The sequence below is a fragment of the Lathyrus oleraceus genome, chromosome 7, assembly GCF_024323335.1.
Source record: "Lathyrus oleraceus cultivar Zhongwan6 chromosome 7, CAAS_Psat_ZW6_1.0, whole genome shotgun sequence".
Lineage (NCBI taxonomy): Eukaryota > Viridiplantae > Streptophyta > Magnoliopsida > Fabales > Fabaceae > Lathyrus > Lathyrus oleraceus.
The window spans coordinates 192662258-192678699 of record NC_066585.1 but is presented as its reverse complement, the minus strand read 5'-3'; the positions used below and the strand labels follow the sequence as shown (position 1 = coordinate 192678699).

General features: G+C 32.4%; 2 protein-coding genes across 2 annotated transcripts; both read right to left on the bottom strand.

Annotated features, from left to right (window-relative positions):
* Positions 1-3177: 3177 nt before the first annotated feature.
* Positions 3178-4224, bottom strand: LOC127102849 (uncharacterized). The gene is made up of 3 exons (XM_051040175.1): positions 4203-4224; positions 3798-3983; positions 3178-3440 (listed from the first exon to the last, which is right to left on the bottom strand). Exons 1-3 carry the CDS (start codon positions 4222-4224, stop codon positions 3178-3180), a joined length of 471 nt encoding a protein of 156 aa, XP_050896132.1.
* A 25-nt stretch (positions 4225-4249) lies between these two features.
* On the bottom strand, positions 4250-7868 carry LOC127102848 (uncharacterized). Its single transcript, XM_051040174.1, has 3 exons — positions 7223-7868; positions 4631-4767; positions 4250-4567 (listed from the first exon to the last, which is right to left on the bottom strand). Exons 1-3 carry the CDS (start codon positions 7866-7868, stop codon positions 4250-4252), a joined length of 1101 nt encoding a protein of 366 aa, XP_050896131.1.
* Positions 7869-16442: the final 8574 nt, after the last annotated feature.

The following is a 16442-nucleotide window of genomic DNA, read 5'->3' as shown; positions in this document are numbered from 1 at the left end:
GGGGAAGGATAGTCACGTCCACCAGAATTGACACATGAAATGATGGAAACAATGAGACCATTAGCTCTAACAAAGGCGAGACGCGAGGCAACGCTAAAGGCCAAATTTGAAGAAATGAAGAAAAGATAATTGAGTTGGAGGAGTAAATGCGATAATATACGTTCTCACAAAGGAACCAAACATATGGTACAATGCATAAAAATCAATGATTTGATAGAAATGACAAATTTAGAATAGTTGATGGTCAAGGAGCGGTAAATGAGAAGGATGAAGAAGAAGAAGATGAGATTGATGTCGATGATTGATTTTCTTATATTTGTTGAGTATTTATACTGTTATTCCACTTTTTAATTTTTGTATTTTGTTAATAAATTTTAATTGAATTTTTATAAAATTTTCATATTTGGAATTATTTTTTGAAATAAAAATATAATTTTATTTTATTAATTACTTTTTGAAATATAATTATTAATTATTTTATAAAAATATTTTTTTATTAAAAAAATCAAAACTGTGAAATAGAAATCACATGACAAAATTATGACATGTATTCAACTTTGCGACATGTTATTCACATCGCAAGTCACTCTATACCGCATCCCTACTTCCTGCACATATCTCTGCACTCTGACACGTAGTTGGACAATGTTGCACCCTATGTAAAAATTAATGACGTGATTATCACATGATAAAGTTTTGCGACGTGAATACCACATGACAAAGTTGCGACATATTTTTCATGTGGCAAATGAGTTGCCACTAGCGTTCCTGAGACATATTCGTTCACGTCGCTAATTTGAATGTTGCAATGTGATATATTGTGTTGTGACGTGTTTTTCATGTGGCAAATCAGAGTTTTTTTTATAGTGATTATACTTTCTTTCAACTCTTTTTAGTTTAGGCTTAAATATAATTTTAATCATCGTATTTTGATTTTTATAAGTTTCAAGTCCCCTTTAAAAACAACCAACTTTTTGATCCATTTTTTTATATTTTTTGATATTTTGATACCCCTCCACTTTTGTATAGTTGACACTTTCCACTTTTGTATAGTTGACACTTGAATTTGTGATGTAGATTTTATGTGGCACCATGTCATACAACTTTGCCATGTTATATATTAAAAAGTAAAAATTAATTTTATAATATTATTTAATAATAATATAAATTATTAAATTTTAAAAAATAAAAATCTATGATTAATTTTAAAATTATTTATGTTTTCAAATAATAATTAAATTATTTTGAATTATATTTTTTAACAAATGTTAAGTAATAAATTAATTATTGAAAGTTTAGAGGAGTTACTAATATTAATTAGTAAAACAAAAGTTTGGAATTAAAGGGGTTCGAACCCTCCCTTGGAAAATAACATTGTTAATCTAATTTATTTTGTATACCTAATTTTATATTAATTAGTCCTTTCTAATAGGAATGAAAAAAATTCCACAATTTGATTGGTTTTTCTTTAAGAATCATTGGAGTTGATCACAGTGGTCAAGCGTTGCATTCTGAAGCAACCTTGTTTAAGTTAACACAAGTAATAAATTAATATTAAAACTAACAATATTATGCTGCTTTTTTTCAATGTTTTTCTTTAACAATTTATTTCCTTATAAATGATTTACATATTTATTTTATTTTATATTAATAATTTTATAAATGATTTATTTTTTTTATAAATGTTAATTTTACTTTAACAATTTAATAATGATCTTTTACTTTAGTTATTATTATAGTTTAAATATAATTAGATTTGTTTAACTATTTTATTTCGCATTAATATTGATTTAAATAATTTAAATTAATATTTTAAGTTAAAATAAAATTTAGTATAAATTAAATTTTAATATATGAGATAAAATTGTGGGATCCAATATGAGTTTTTTAAAGTTGCACCATTAGAAGGAAAATTAGATGAGTTACTTCGAGATGATGTGGTTTAATGAATCCCACAAAGAACTCAAAATAGTTTGAATCCATTAGAGATGCTCTAACTTTCATTGCCCCTTCGGATTGAATTTCACTTTATTTTTTGATTTTTTTTATTAAAGAAAAACTTCTAGCTCCTTCAATATATCACAATCATAAAAATCTCATTCTCTTGTCACTCCTCTTTCTCTTTTAGTTTGATTATTGAGTCAGGAAATAAATAAGGGTCATTTGTGTCAGCAAGGGGTTTCTTGTTTTCATATGAATCTCGAATCTAGAAATTTATATGTCAGCAAGATGAATCTCTTTGAGGCTCGTTCTTATAATCTCTTTAAATCTAATGGTAATTGTTTTAGTAACATTTACCCATGTTCATTCAGATTCATCACAGGCACTCACAATTTGTCACTAGGTTTTGGTATTTAAAAGGTGAGATCAAGGAGGTTTAGGATTCTTGGTTGAGGAAGAATGCATATGGTTTCTGAATTTCTGGTATTGTGTTGCTGGGTGAATAATGTTGGTGCACAAGATGAAGAAGATGAAGATGAAAGAAAAGAGAGAAGAGAGAATAACAAACTTCCACTACTCTGCTAAAACGGTTACAGCAAAATGGTTGCACACATACTGCACTACAATACTCAGCGGATACAATTGTTGACAGCTATAGTACTATATACACACAAATAATAATGCCACATAAACAACATGCTAACCTACACTAGCTAGGTTAAGCTTAACAAAACAAATACTAATAATGCTGAAGATGAATTACTTCTAACACCATCCCTTAATTCATATTCAGCTAATCAAATTAACAACAACAATTCCATTCCTCAAGTGGAAAAACTGATCAGTCTTGATCGCTTTCGTCAGAACATCTGTCAGCTGCTTCTGGGTGCTATAATGCATAATTTCTAGCACTCCATTATGAACTTGACTTCTCAGAAAATGATACTTAGTCTCAAAATGCTTGCTTCTTCCATGCAACACTGGTTTCTTAGAAAGATTGATTGCAGACTTGTTATCAATCATCAACTTCAGAGGCTTGTTTACCTTGATCTTCATATCCTGCAGTAAATTCAAAAGCCAAATAGCTTGACATGCAATCACAACACCTGAAATATCTTATGCTTCATAGGTTGACAAAGCAACAACTGACTGCTTCTTGGAATACCAAGCAATAGGAATTCCCAGATACTTAAACAAATATCCAGAAGTAATTCTTCTGTCAACTCCGTCTCCACATCAATCAGAGTCCGAGTAATACATCGGTTTTGACTTAACTTTTTCACCAGAAGAGAACAAAACTTCATACTTCAGAGTCCCCTTAATATACCTCAAAATCCTGACAACAACTTGGTAATGAGACCACTTCGGTTTACACATAAACCTACTAACCATTCCAACTATATAGTAAATGTTAGGTTTGGCGTTGCACAAATACCTTAGAGAGTCAACCAACTGCTTAAAAGTTGTGGCATCTACATCATCACCTTTAGAATCAGAATCTAATTTGTAATTTTTTTACGGTGTGACAACAACCTTACAATTTAGCAGGTAAAATCATTTTAGAAGCTCAAGTTCATTTTTCATGGCCTTCAACCACACTTTCTTATTGAGCACTTCTTCAACACTGAGTGGTTCAAAGTCTACTAACATGGCACACTGGATGACTTCTCCTTCAGAGTCTATTTCAGTATCTTGCAGCATATCAAACTCTACAAACTTTCTTGGGATGTTTATGATTCTTTATGATCTCTAAACTTGTTTAGAATCCCCTTCTGATTCTAGAACATTATCGGATGCTTGACCGCCCTCAGAAGTTGGACCACCTTCAAAGGCTCCACCTTCAAAGATTTGATTACCTCCAGATTCTGGATCATCATCAGAATCTGGATCAGAATCAGATTCACCTTCAGAATCAGACTTGCCTTCAGAGTCTTCTTCATCTTCATAGTCACTTTCAGAGTCTGACTCATCTTTATCTTTAGAGTCATCTTCTAACTCTGACTCATCTTTAGAACCCTCATATTCTGACTCTTCTTCAGAACCTTCAGATTCTTACTCATATTCAAAATTAGACTCGACTTCAGATTCAGAGTCATCTTCTGACTCTGACTCATATTCAGAGTCTCCTTCAAAATCAGAAAACGTCAATCGCACAGGTTCATCATCATCAGATTTATAAGCCATCAATAACACAGGTTCATCATCATAATCTCCTCTAGCTATGTTTTCTTCTTCTGACTCCCTTTCCTTGTTTGACTAACAGTCATTCGCAAAGACTACCATGTATTTTCTTGGCCTCTAACAAAGACTAATTCTGGTCCTTCTTGACAAAAGAAGCTTTCAGAGCATGCCCTACCTCTCTCTCAGAGGTTCTTTTAGTCAGATGCAACTCTTGCACCTCTAGACTGATTTGCAGCTCTTCTATTCTCATGATGCTCAGATCCTTAGAATGTTCAATTGCTACAATAATGTAATCAAACCGAGGAGTAAGAGATCTAAGTACCTTCTCAATGATACTATCTTCAGAGAATGTTTCTCCACGCGATTTCATCCCATTTGTGATCATAATCACTTTAGAGATGTAGTTAGGTACCTTCTCATTGTTCTTAATACTGGGATTCTCATACTGCTTATGTAAATACTAAATCTTTACCTTCTTCACTGATGCATCACCACCGTAGCACCGTACCAGTATGTCCCACACAACCTTCATCGTTGTTGAATCAACTATTTTCTCAAACACGTTCACATCCACACACTGATGGATGTAGAACAACACCTTATGATCCATCTTCCTCAAATCATGTTGAGCATTTCTTTGCGTATCTGTTGCATTTATCAGAAGTGCAACCAGAATGTAACAGTCGTTGACGAGATCAAGAACATATTGAGCGTCAAACAACACACACATCTGAATCATCCAACGGTTCCGGTTCTAACCATCGAACACTAGAAGCTTGATACTCAGATTACCGTCTCCGTTCATCTTCAACCTTGTGCAAAATTCAGATCTCACAAAACACTAGTGTTTCCCAATCTTGGAGAATCAAGAAATGTGATTTTGTTACAATTCCAATCAAATTTTTAACGCTAACTCAAGAAACGAAATCAATCACACAACGCCTCACCGTTCAGTCGTGTTTCCTCGTGTTTCCCTGTGGATCTGAACCGGAGCTCTAGATACCAATTATTGGTGCACAAAATAAAGAAGATGAAGATGAGAGAAGAGAGAATAATAAACTTTCACTACTATGCTAAAACGGTTACCCACACACGGCACTACAATACTTAGTGAATACAACTGTTGACAACTACAGTACTATATATACACAAATTATAATGCCACATAGACAATTTACTAATCTACACTAGAAAGGTTAAACTTAACAAAGCAAATACTACTAATACTGAAAATGAATTATTTCTAACAAATGAAAAGTGTTAGGGTATGAGCGTGAAGCACAAAAATTTGTTGTTCTTGATTGAGTATGGTGATTGGGGAAAATTTGGTTTTTGAGTTGGCGAATGGTTGTAATGATGAAGGAGATGAATGTAATAGGGATGAGCGTGATTGTTAGAAAGGCGACGAAGGTATGAATGTGTCTGAGATGGTGATATAGTGATTAAAGAGACACAATATATTTTGGGAGAAGAATATTCAATATTCAATATTCAATAATTTTGTTTTATATATTAATATTGTTTTATACATTAATATAATTTGAAAATATTAATATTGAATGAATAAATGATTAATTAACTACTTATCATTAATGGTGCATTTGATTGGACATGAGAACTTCTTTTATACTTTGTCTGATGCAAAAACTTATTATAGGACATGACAAAATATATGACAAGGAAGATGACAAAAACATAAAAAAAATTTGCTCACTATAAATCACGGGACAACTTTTTGTCCCAAACACAAATTATCAAAAAATATTGAAATACAATTTTTAATATCTCTCTATTTAATATTTTGATTATAAATATAATATTAATATTTTATTTATTAATAAAAAATATTATAATAAAATTATATTGTTTTTGTCTGATGTAAAGTAAAAAAAAATTCTCTCTTCGTTATTTTTCTTCTTCTCACTGTTTAGTATTTTATTTCATGAAAATCAATATTTGTATATCAATAAAAATATTATAGTAAAAATTCTATTATTTGGTACAAAGATATATTAAACAAAATAGATAAAAGTTGTCCGGTATATCGATCATCAAACACAATATAATATAAAAAATTGTCTTGTACTATTTTGTAGTGTCTAGTACTGCTATGTCCAATAATTCTTATTTTACAAAGAAATACACCCTAATATTATTAAATTTTATTTTATACATTAATATTGTAATTTTTTATTTTTATACATTAATAAAATAATTTATTCATCTAAATAATTAATTTACAACATTAATTAATTGTAATTTTTTTAATTTAATAATTTATATTATTGTTATTATATAATATTATAAAAGTAATTTTAACTTTTTAAATATATGACATTGAAAAAGGTTTTTGTCGTAGAGATATATAGGCTCTGCCATGTCAACTCCACATCACAAGTTTAATTGTTAACTATATAATAGTGAGGGGGGCAATCAAAAGAAGAAATATGAAGAAAAAAAAGATTTTGTTTAAAGAAAATTAAAAAGTTATAAAAATTAAAATAGAGAAATTAATTTTAAAAAAACAATTAAAAATTAAAATAGTAGAATTAAAACTGCATTTAACTCTTTAATTTATTAAATTCATCCGTGCAAGCATGGTTTACAATCTTGTTTAAAATAAAAAATGAGTAACTATCACATTCATCTTTTTATACAAATTGAAAGCATAAAATCAAATTCACAAACACTTTTCTTATAAAGTTAAGGGTTAAAAGAAATTTTACCCTAAGTTTTATTTTCTTCTCTTTAATTTTTTTATAATCTACTTTTTATTATAATATATATTAAATGATGTGGCAGAAAAATAAACCACAACTCTTTCAAATTGCATTAGTACAAAGACAAATGTCACTCTAATGATTAGAATAATATTTTTTTAATAATTATTTTATTATTGGATAGTCACATAATAAAAATTTAAATTATTATATTATAACAGTAAAAAAATACAACAGTTATAGAAAAAACTAAAACTCGTCCAAATAAGGGATACAAATATCTTTAACTCTAAAATTAATTATAATTAAAGATCAAAATATTTTAAGAAACAAAAGTACAAAGATTATAACAACTATTTCCATAAATGTTTATAGAAGACCTCGACACAATGGACAAGTGTAAGTTGATGAGCGATTGATGCATTGTTGAATCCATGAGCCAATACAATTTTTATGAAAAACATGCGAGCATTTGGTACGAGCTAAATCTGATTTAATGCAAAACTCCTCCAAACAAATAGGACATTGTTCGGTTGAGTCAGAAAAAGGATAACAATTTTCTAATTTCTCCATCAAATCAACAACTTGTTGAGCTTGACCATAATCATCTTGATTTCTAAAATCTTCTTCCTCCTCTTCAATTGATGTTATGGCAGAAAGACGCACATTCAACTCTAATATATCACGATTTTCATAGTTGTGTGCAACTATTTGTCTAGCAAATTCTTCAAGATTTGGTAGAACCGTATATAATAAATCATCTGGCACAAAAGAAAATTCGGCGTATAAAACACCATTATGATCTCCTTCCAAACCATTACATAGAATTTCAATAGGAATCGCTACAACTCTTTTGATTGTAGTTGTAAAATCGGGCATAAAGGTTGTGGCATCGGATTGAGAAGGTACAATTGTGTGGCTGAACTCAAAATCAATGCAAAAGCATTTTCTAAAAACATGAATGTTATGTGAAGATTCAATTCTTTCGCTAGGTAAATACGCTTCAAAGTTGAAGAAGGTTTCCATGACAAACTAGTGATGAAGATGAAGTGTTTTTGGACAAACTATTTAAAAGAAAGTAGAATATAAACTACAAGTTCTTTTGGGTTTAAGATTTTGGTTCAATCTATTTGATATGAATTGTTTCTATATATAAGGCTAGAGCTTGAGTTTTTATATCTATAACATTGATTTGATTTAACGATCTAATCATTTAAATTTTTATATCTTACTTAGATTTATTGTTTAAGAAAATCTTGTTTTGATTTACTTGGTAAAAACCGTACTTATATATATATGGCAAAAGTTAGGTTTCATTATTTAAATTCTTATATTGTTTCGATACTAATAGAATAAATATTTTTCTATTTAATTAAGTATTAAATATTAGATATGTATCTAAAGAGATTGGATAAGGGAAAAAACAAACTAATAATTCAGTCAGAATTTTGTCTTTTAAATTTAAATCTTTATTAAAAACTCTCTTTGTTTGCTAAAGATCCTCCCAAACAATTTTATGAAATTATAGAAAAAAAACCAATTGCAATTTTTTCACCATAAAAAATTCCTTTAGAAATATTTACTCAAAAGAAGAAAAAATTAATTACGAAATTTGTTCTTACTTTTTGAAGATGTTCCTTACTTTATGGAAAACATGGTCCTAATTTCAGTTATTTTTATATTACCTTCAACAACAAAAAATCTAATTCACACTATTATATTATATGACACCTTTATTGCCTTAAAAAAATAAAACAGTTATATTTTCAATTTTTTTGTTTAGATGTATATTTTTAACTTTAATCTCAAACTTTAATTTATCAATCAAATAATATTTAGATAACTATTAACATTTATACATTACTATTATTTTATTTATAATTAAATATTTTATTTATAAATTTAGAAATAAATATTAAACCAAAGGATAATACTATAACATTATTATTATTTTATTAAAACCAAATTAATAACCTATAATAATTTTCATTGAAATTTATAATATAAATAGTGCAGAAACTCTGCATTATTGGAATTATATATATATATATATATATATATATATATATATATATATATATATATATATATATATATATATATATATATATATATATATATATATATATATATATATATATATATATATATAGTTTTGAAAATTTAATTTATTTCTCTCTTATATTAAATAAGTGTGTGCATGAGCACATATGTAAGTATATTTGAAATTAGGTGAACGGAATAGCTCAAATGATATGATAATAGATAGTTGAATTAAATAAGTGTTAATGGTTGATTGAAGTTCAATTCTTGACGATAACGTTTATATATATTTACGTATTAATGTAAGGAAGTCGTTGATATTTATAAATCAACAATTTAAAAAAATATATTTGAAACGAATCAAATTAAATTAAAAAAAAGTTAATTTTTAAATAAAAATTATATATGATAACAAATTTATGAATAAAAAATATTTTTTCTTTAATTTTTAAAGATCATTTATTTTTTAATATATTTACATTAGTACAATTCAAATGGACACTAGATTACGAGCTTTGAAGCTCGTCTCACCAAATTCCATGACTGGAGAGATGTTATTCAAATACCTTGTAGTCTTAGTATAAGAGTAAGTGTTGTCCTCGTGAGAGAGGTAGACAACGACCATAATAAAGTAAAACCTCACCTATATAGATATAGTGCAAAAGCCCAATAGAAACTTATTGGATGAATAAATCCTAGTGTTTTTTGTTTTTAAAAAATGTTTTGGGCCGATCAGAAGAAGCCTAGAAAATCCAAGACAGTCACGACGGTGTGACATGCAATTTAGTAAAGGTCTCAGACCCTAAAGAACCTTCCAGATAGCAGCCATTCGATTATTCGAGGAGCAAGAAAGTGTAAACCTCCCATTCCCTTTTCGCCCAATTTTAATTGAGAAAATTATTATTAGCGGAAGACAAATATCGAACAATATGACATAAGCCAATCATTTGATTATTCAAGGAGCAGGAAAGTGTAAACCTCTCATTCCCTTTTCATTCAAGTTTGATTAAAATATTTTATTCGGATGACGAGAGATCGAGCAATATATCGTAAGCCAATCATTCAATCATTTGAGGAGCAGGAAAGTGTAAAAGTCTCATTCCCTTTTCAACTGGTTTTTATCAAGAACAAGTTTTACACACTTCGGATAAACAGAGAAGAAAAACTCGATGTTGATCGAGGGTTTGTCGTGTTACTATAAAAAATGATTTGTGAAATGGTTAATATTGTTTTGACTTGGTTTTGAAAATGGTTTGAATATATTTGAATAGATGGTAAAAGATGATTGAAGAATAAATGAAAGTGAAAATAGTGACAAAAGGTTGCAAATTGCATCACAATTGGTGCAAATTCTAGCATGATGATGTGAACTCTAGTACAAGGTGTAACTTAAAGGCACAAAGTAAATCGAATCGAAAATGTACAAAGCATGCAAAATGATACAAGCGCATACATAATATTTACAACACACATTCATTGTAATTAAATCAAAAGAGTAAAGTAAAATGAAATGTGCACATATCAAAATCATGACGCGAAGACGTGAATCAATATCGTGTAATGCGAAGATGTATAAAGCTACCAAAAGTAGGATTTAAGTTCGATTTAAATGTAACGAAGTTGGATCGTTATATCTCAACACAAATTGAATTACAAATTTCTAACACACAATGCGCTCATCGCAAATAAAATCAAAATATAACATTGTGAAAGAACAAGTTGCATGTCGAAGCACTAATTGGTAAAAAGTTCGGATTACCGCTATGCTAAACCAACAAAAGCGTATACGAAATTGAATCGAAATATAACGGCAACCAACTTGAAAATACCGCACGCAAACCAAGAAAGCTCCAATAAAATTCTAACCCTTAACGATGATCATCACAATCGAAATAAAAATGCAGTTTAAAATAAACATAAAAAACAATATAATCCACCATGCAATGTAATAAGAAAGAGCTACATGGGCTTAAACCAAGTGTTAGAGACAAGCCCAAAAACAACAATATTTTTTTACTTACATCAATAAATTCAGATAATAAAATATCTTACTAGTTAAAGTAAATAATAAAAATAATAATAGTAAAATAGAACAAAAGAAAGTCTTAAGGCACATATACATCAATGCAAATGCAAGCACAAACTAATTCAAACTTCAGGAAGAAAAACACGTGCTCCAACATGAACAAGAGCACTGTTCGTCATTTCTAAACGTGCTATAACATGAACAAGAGCATTGTTCATCATTTATCATAAAACGCAAATGCAAAACAAAAGCAATAGATATATCAAAGCATCAGAACACAATAAATTGGAAGCGAAAATCTTCCACCCAAACAAAAAAACACTGCTCGTCCTCTTCCATGAAAAAGAAACGACCAAACAATCAATGGACGATTCGAAATACACAAGATGAGAATCGATACCTCAAGTTTGTGTGGTTCTACTTACATGCGAAATGCCGTGTTGCTCGTATGGTGACCGACGGTGAGTATCGTGGAGGGTTGTTAACGGTTATGGAGTTCGGTATGATGGGTGTGAGTGGTGAGATTTGTTGGTGTTTTTCGGTGGTATAAGTGAGGTACAACTCGAAAGTTGTCTTGGCTGTGTGGTTTAGTTTGAAGTGGTAGTGGTTAGAAAGTTGTTTGGTGATAGAGTTTTGTTCATGAAGGTTTTGAGTTGTGTTTCATGAGGTTCGGTGGTGGTTTTTATGAAGAGGTAAAGGCGATGTGAGGCGGAGATTTGGGTTATGGCGTTTAGGACAGAGGTTTACACATGGGTAGGGAGGTGGAGGTGATGATGCAAGTTGTAGAGGGTAAAAAGATTCTTGAAGAAGAAGAGAACAAAAATGAAAAAAACAAAGTTTCTCTGCTCTTCCTCTTTCTGAAAAACCCCCAATTCTTATTTCAATTTCAAAAAAATGAAATAACCAATGTCTTGGGAAAATTTTACAAAAATAACCCATTTTTTCAAGGAAATTCCCAAAATACCCCTGGTTTCAAAAAAAGGCGCCAATTGGATTGGCTAGGGCAGGTGCCCTAGCCAATCCAATTGGCGCCCCTGTGTAGGGTTTAAGAGGAGGCGCCAATTCAATTGGAGACTCCTCATAAAATGCAATTTTTATGTTATAAATAGATGCGTTGTATGAGTAATTGTTCCACATCTCATATAATCATTTGGCAATCATGTTTGGTGTTCCTCGCCGATACGAAAAGGTGATTTATGCGAGAGACAAACCTCAGATGCTGATGCTGTTCTGGAACATCACTATGTTCGATCAACTGAAGAGGGAGCTGGTTCGTTGGTTAGATGGGAAAATACCATAAGGGAAAAAAATTAGAAGTATTGAGAGACTTGACAGTATCTTTGGTTGGGTGCGAATGAAGACTGATAAGGATGCTAGGGAAATGATGTTCGGTCGAGACGACATTAATTTGATTGTTGTAATCAGTTAGAAATATTTTTGTTTTCAGATAGCTTATTTTGTATTGATGTTTGTTGTGAACCTCGTTGTAACAAAAACTTAATGATATATAATGATTGAAGGTTACAAAAATACAATGTTACAAAAAGCTTAAGACCTAGATGATGCTCCTCGATTGGGACAGTTGTTCTTGTTGTGTCCTGGTTAACGACAGATACTACATAATCTTATCATTTTATTTGTGGAATCCATCTCTGTTCTGATACGTGTGTTGTTTGGCCTTCCTTTTTTATTTCTACGCGTCTCGTCATTGTGCCAAACAATATCACCTTCATATGGAGGCCAGTAATCCTCCATTGGTAGTACTGAGAAGCTTTGATTATATACATTCATGACAGTGTCAACCTTGTACACATCAGGAAAATGGCTGTAAGCATCTTGACGAGTATAAGCGCATGTTGCAATGACATGGGAGCAAGGTATGCGGAAGGCCTGGAATTTTCCACAACCGCACCAACTTCTGTTTAGTCTAACAGCGTAGGCTAAATTTGGTCTCCCCTCGTTGTGGTCCATTGTTTCTTGGACGCTAAAATTTTGCCTATGACGGTCAAAGACTGTTACAACGTGTGTGCTAGCTTTGATGCTCTCCTCTTTCATGACCTTCATGCAACACTCACTGAATACTTGCCCGGATATTAACACCGCACTCCATCTTTCACCTCTAGTTGTGAACGTAGAAGCCAACCTATAATAGGTTGATCTTACTAAGGCGGTTATCGGCAAATTTCGAATTCCTTTGAATACCTCGTTCATGCATTCCACAAGGTTTGTTGTCATGTGGCCCCATCGACAACCTCTATCAAATTCCCTTGTCCACTGCTCTACTGGTATGTTACTTAGCCATCTCCATGCGTCTTCATTAGACAGTCTAATTTCATCACGATAATATTGAAATGACGGCTGAGTTAGAGCATACCCAACATTCACCACCTTCTTGCGAAGATTCTTATCTTTTATAGCACGCATGAAGTTTTATGCAATGTGTCTAATGCAATAGACATGGGTAGAAGGAGGATCATGCCATCCGTTATCATGGTTGTTGTAGGCACTCTCAATGGCAGCATGTCTATCAGAAATCAAACAGAGATTGGCTTGTGGAGCCACATGCGTTCTGAGATGTCGAAAAAAGAAACCCCATCCACCAGCCATTTCACCTTCAACAAGAGCAAAGGCAATGGGAAAGACATTGTTGTTGCCGTCTTGTGCAACCACCATGAGCAAAGTACCCTTGTATTTTTTGTATAACCAAGTGCCATCAATTTGAATAATAGATTTGCAGAATGGGAAACCTTTGATGCACGGGTCAAATGCCCAAAAGAGACGGTGAAAGATTCTATTACCTGTAGCACAGGTTCCGTCTGGCATCATCGCTGGAAATGTCTCCATAATTCCCACAGTTCTTGGGACATATGTTTTTAATGCCCATAAAAACCGTGGCAATTCCTTGTATGAATCCTCCCAGTTGCCGAAAACTTGTTCAACAACCTTTATCCTCGCAATCCAGGCTTTCTTGTAAGATGGAGTATAACTATATGTTGATCTGATATGGGATATAATTATACTCACCTTCACTGATGGGTCTTTATTAACCAACGGCAGAATGTCTTGACATATCAACGTTGCACTTAGTTTACGGTGATCTTGTTCAACGTTAGTTGCAATGCAACTGTGAGGTGGGTCTATTGAAGCGATCTCCCAAGAGTCGTTTTTCTTCTTGTAAGACGCAGCCAAACGAAACTTACAAAGCATGTTACAACATTCGATAACATACCTTCTAGAATCAGTGCGTTTTACTGTAAAATCAGCAGAGTTGTTCATGTGGAATTTTTTGATAGCCAGAACACATTCTTCTTTGGTACGAAACATGTCTCCCACCTTTAATTCGCCTTCTGATCTCGGATACGGATTATAGAAAACACTGTTGGATGTTTCATCATCGTGAAGATCCATATTTGTCATACGTTGAGGCGAATTATAGACATGACTAGGAGGTATTGGTGGTGGTTGATCATCATCTTCATCGTCGTTGTTCAGCATGTGATCAACCTGTATCTCGGTCTCCTCTTCTTCTTCATCAACGACATCCACTTCTGCTTCTACTTCTGGGTTGACGTCATCTGACCATTGTGGATCATCTTCACCAGATTCATCCTGACTGGTTAGTTGAGACTGTTGAGATGGTATACATGGTTGAAGAGTAACAAACATGTATTCAACATCTTCATCGTCTCATGCCTTAAGGGGGAAATACTTGCATTGACTATTCTAAAAAAATATTGGATTTTGATATGTGATCTTTGACACAATACCCGATCCTATACATGATTGTATTCTTTTTTTCAAATGCAAGAAGGTTGCATTTCTCTTGATTGTGAGTCTAATGGCATCGGTGTTTCAAAAACAAAATCCATATAGCTCAGACTCGTATGTTTCACCGTTGCAGTGAACGTTGACACTGTATAATGATGAAGATGACATTGTGCAGATGAAAACTATTTTCTTAATGCAGATGAATGTGAGTGAAGTGTCTTGGATGTTGATAGTAAGACACTTAAATAGAGGAGTGAAGTGTCTCACATGCTATCTAGTTCGAAGTGACGTGTCGCACATGCAAGCTACTCCGAAATGACATGTCGCACATGCAAGCTACTCCAAAATGATGTCTCAACCATGCAAGCTACTAAGAAGTGACATGTTCAGCATGCAAGAGAGAGGACAACCACGTGTCATACATGCAGACACACACTCCAAATGAATTGGCGCCCCCACTCATTCCTTGCACATGGGCGCCAATTCAAGTGGAGACACCTTGTCAAAGCATGCATTAAGACCTCGAAACCAAGCAATCAGACCTAGGTCTTACATGCATGTCCCTATGGATTCGCCAATTTGAATGGCGGCCCCTCTTAAAGGTTGTACATGGTCACCAATTCAAGTGGAGACACCATGCAAGCACAACTTTTCATGCTCCCATCCATTTGCCTATAAATACATCCACTCCATCAACACTTCTTCCACACCATCACTCTCACTACTTCTTCTACAATACTTCTTCTATAATTTCATCTGCAACAACTTCTTGTAGTTTCATCTACACCAACCCCCCGACAAAATGTCTACCCTCACAATGGGCGAATCACATAGAGGAACGGTTGCAAACATCGCAACATATGTAAGTTTTTTCTTTTGTTAACTTTTTATCTTTCATCTTCACCAACCCCCTTTTATTTTAACATACCAACTTATTCAAGTTTTTTGTTCTTTCTTTTATAGGATGTATCAAGGCTCCGAACTCGGGTCCACGAATATGTCCATATGGACCCGATGATTCAACCTTATGTTGAACTCGCTGATTTTGGTCATATAAGCAAGATTTTGTCTTGGTCCATAGATAACAAATTCATTCTAGCTTTATGCGAAAGATGGAGACCAGAGACACACACATTTTGGTTCCCAACCGGTGAGTGTACCGTGACGTTAGAAGATGTCTACATGCTTTTGGGACTACCCATTGAAGGTAAGGCTGTTAATGGTAAAACCAACTATGCAAATTCAATTTGCATGGATCTCTTGGAGACTGATTTGTTAGATGATAACGCAAGAGGTCAAGGTATAATACTCTCATGCCTTAAGTCGTAATATAATAGTTTATACTTAGATGAGCATTCTATCGAAGATGCTCGAATAATAAAAACTAGGTGTTACATTATGCTGTTAATTGGCTCGTTTTTATTTCCCGAAGGTAGTGGTTCTAGAATGCATATTATGTATTTACCTCTACTTAGACATGTAGATAGAATAGGAAGTTACAGTTGAGGATCTGCTTGTCTAGCCTATCTCTATAGCTCCTTGTGTAAAAACTCACAAAAAGACACATCTACATTTTCTGGATGTGTTGTTTTGCTACAAGCATGGGGTTGGTCAAGACTACCGTCTCTAGCACCCGTCAATAACAACCCTTTCACATTTCCGTATGCACAAAAGTAAGTTGTTTAAATTGCTATATCTTTACTTACTTCTTTAAAGATTATTACCTCTAACTAATATTTTTTGACTTTTTGGTGTAGATGGTT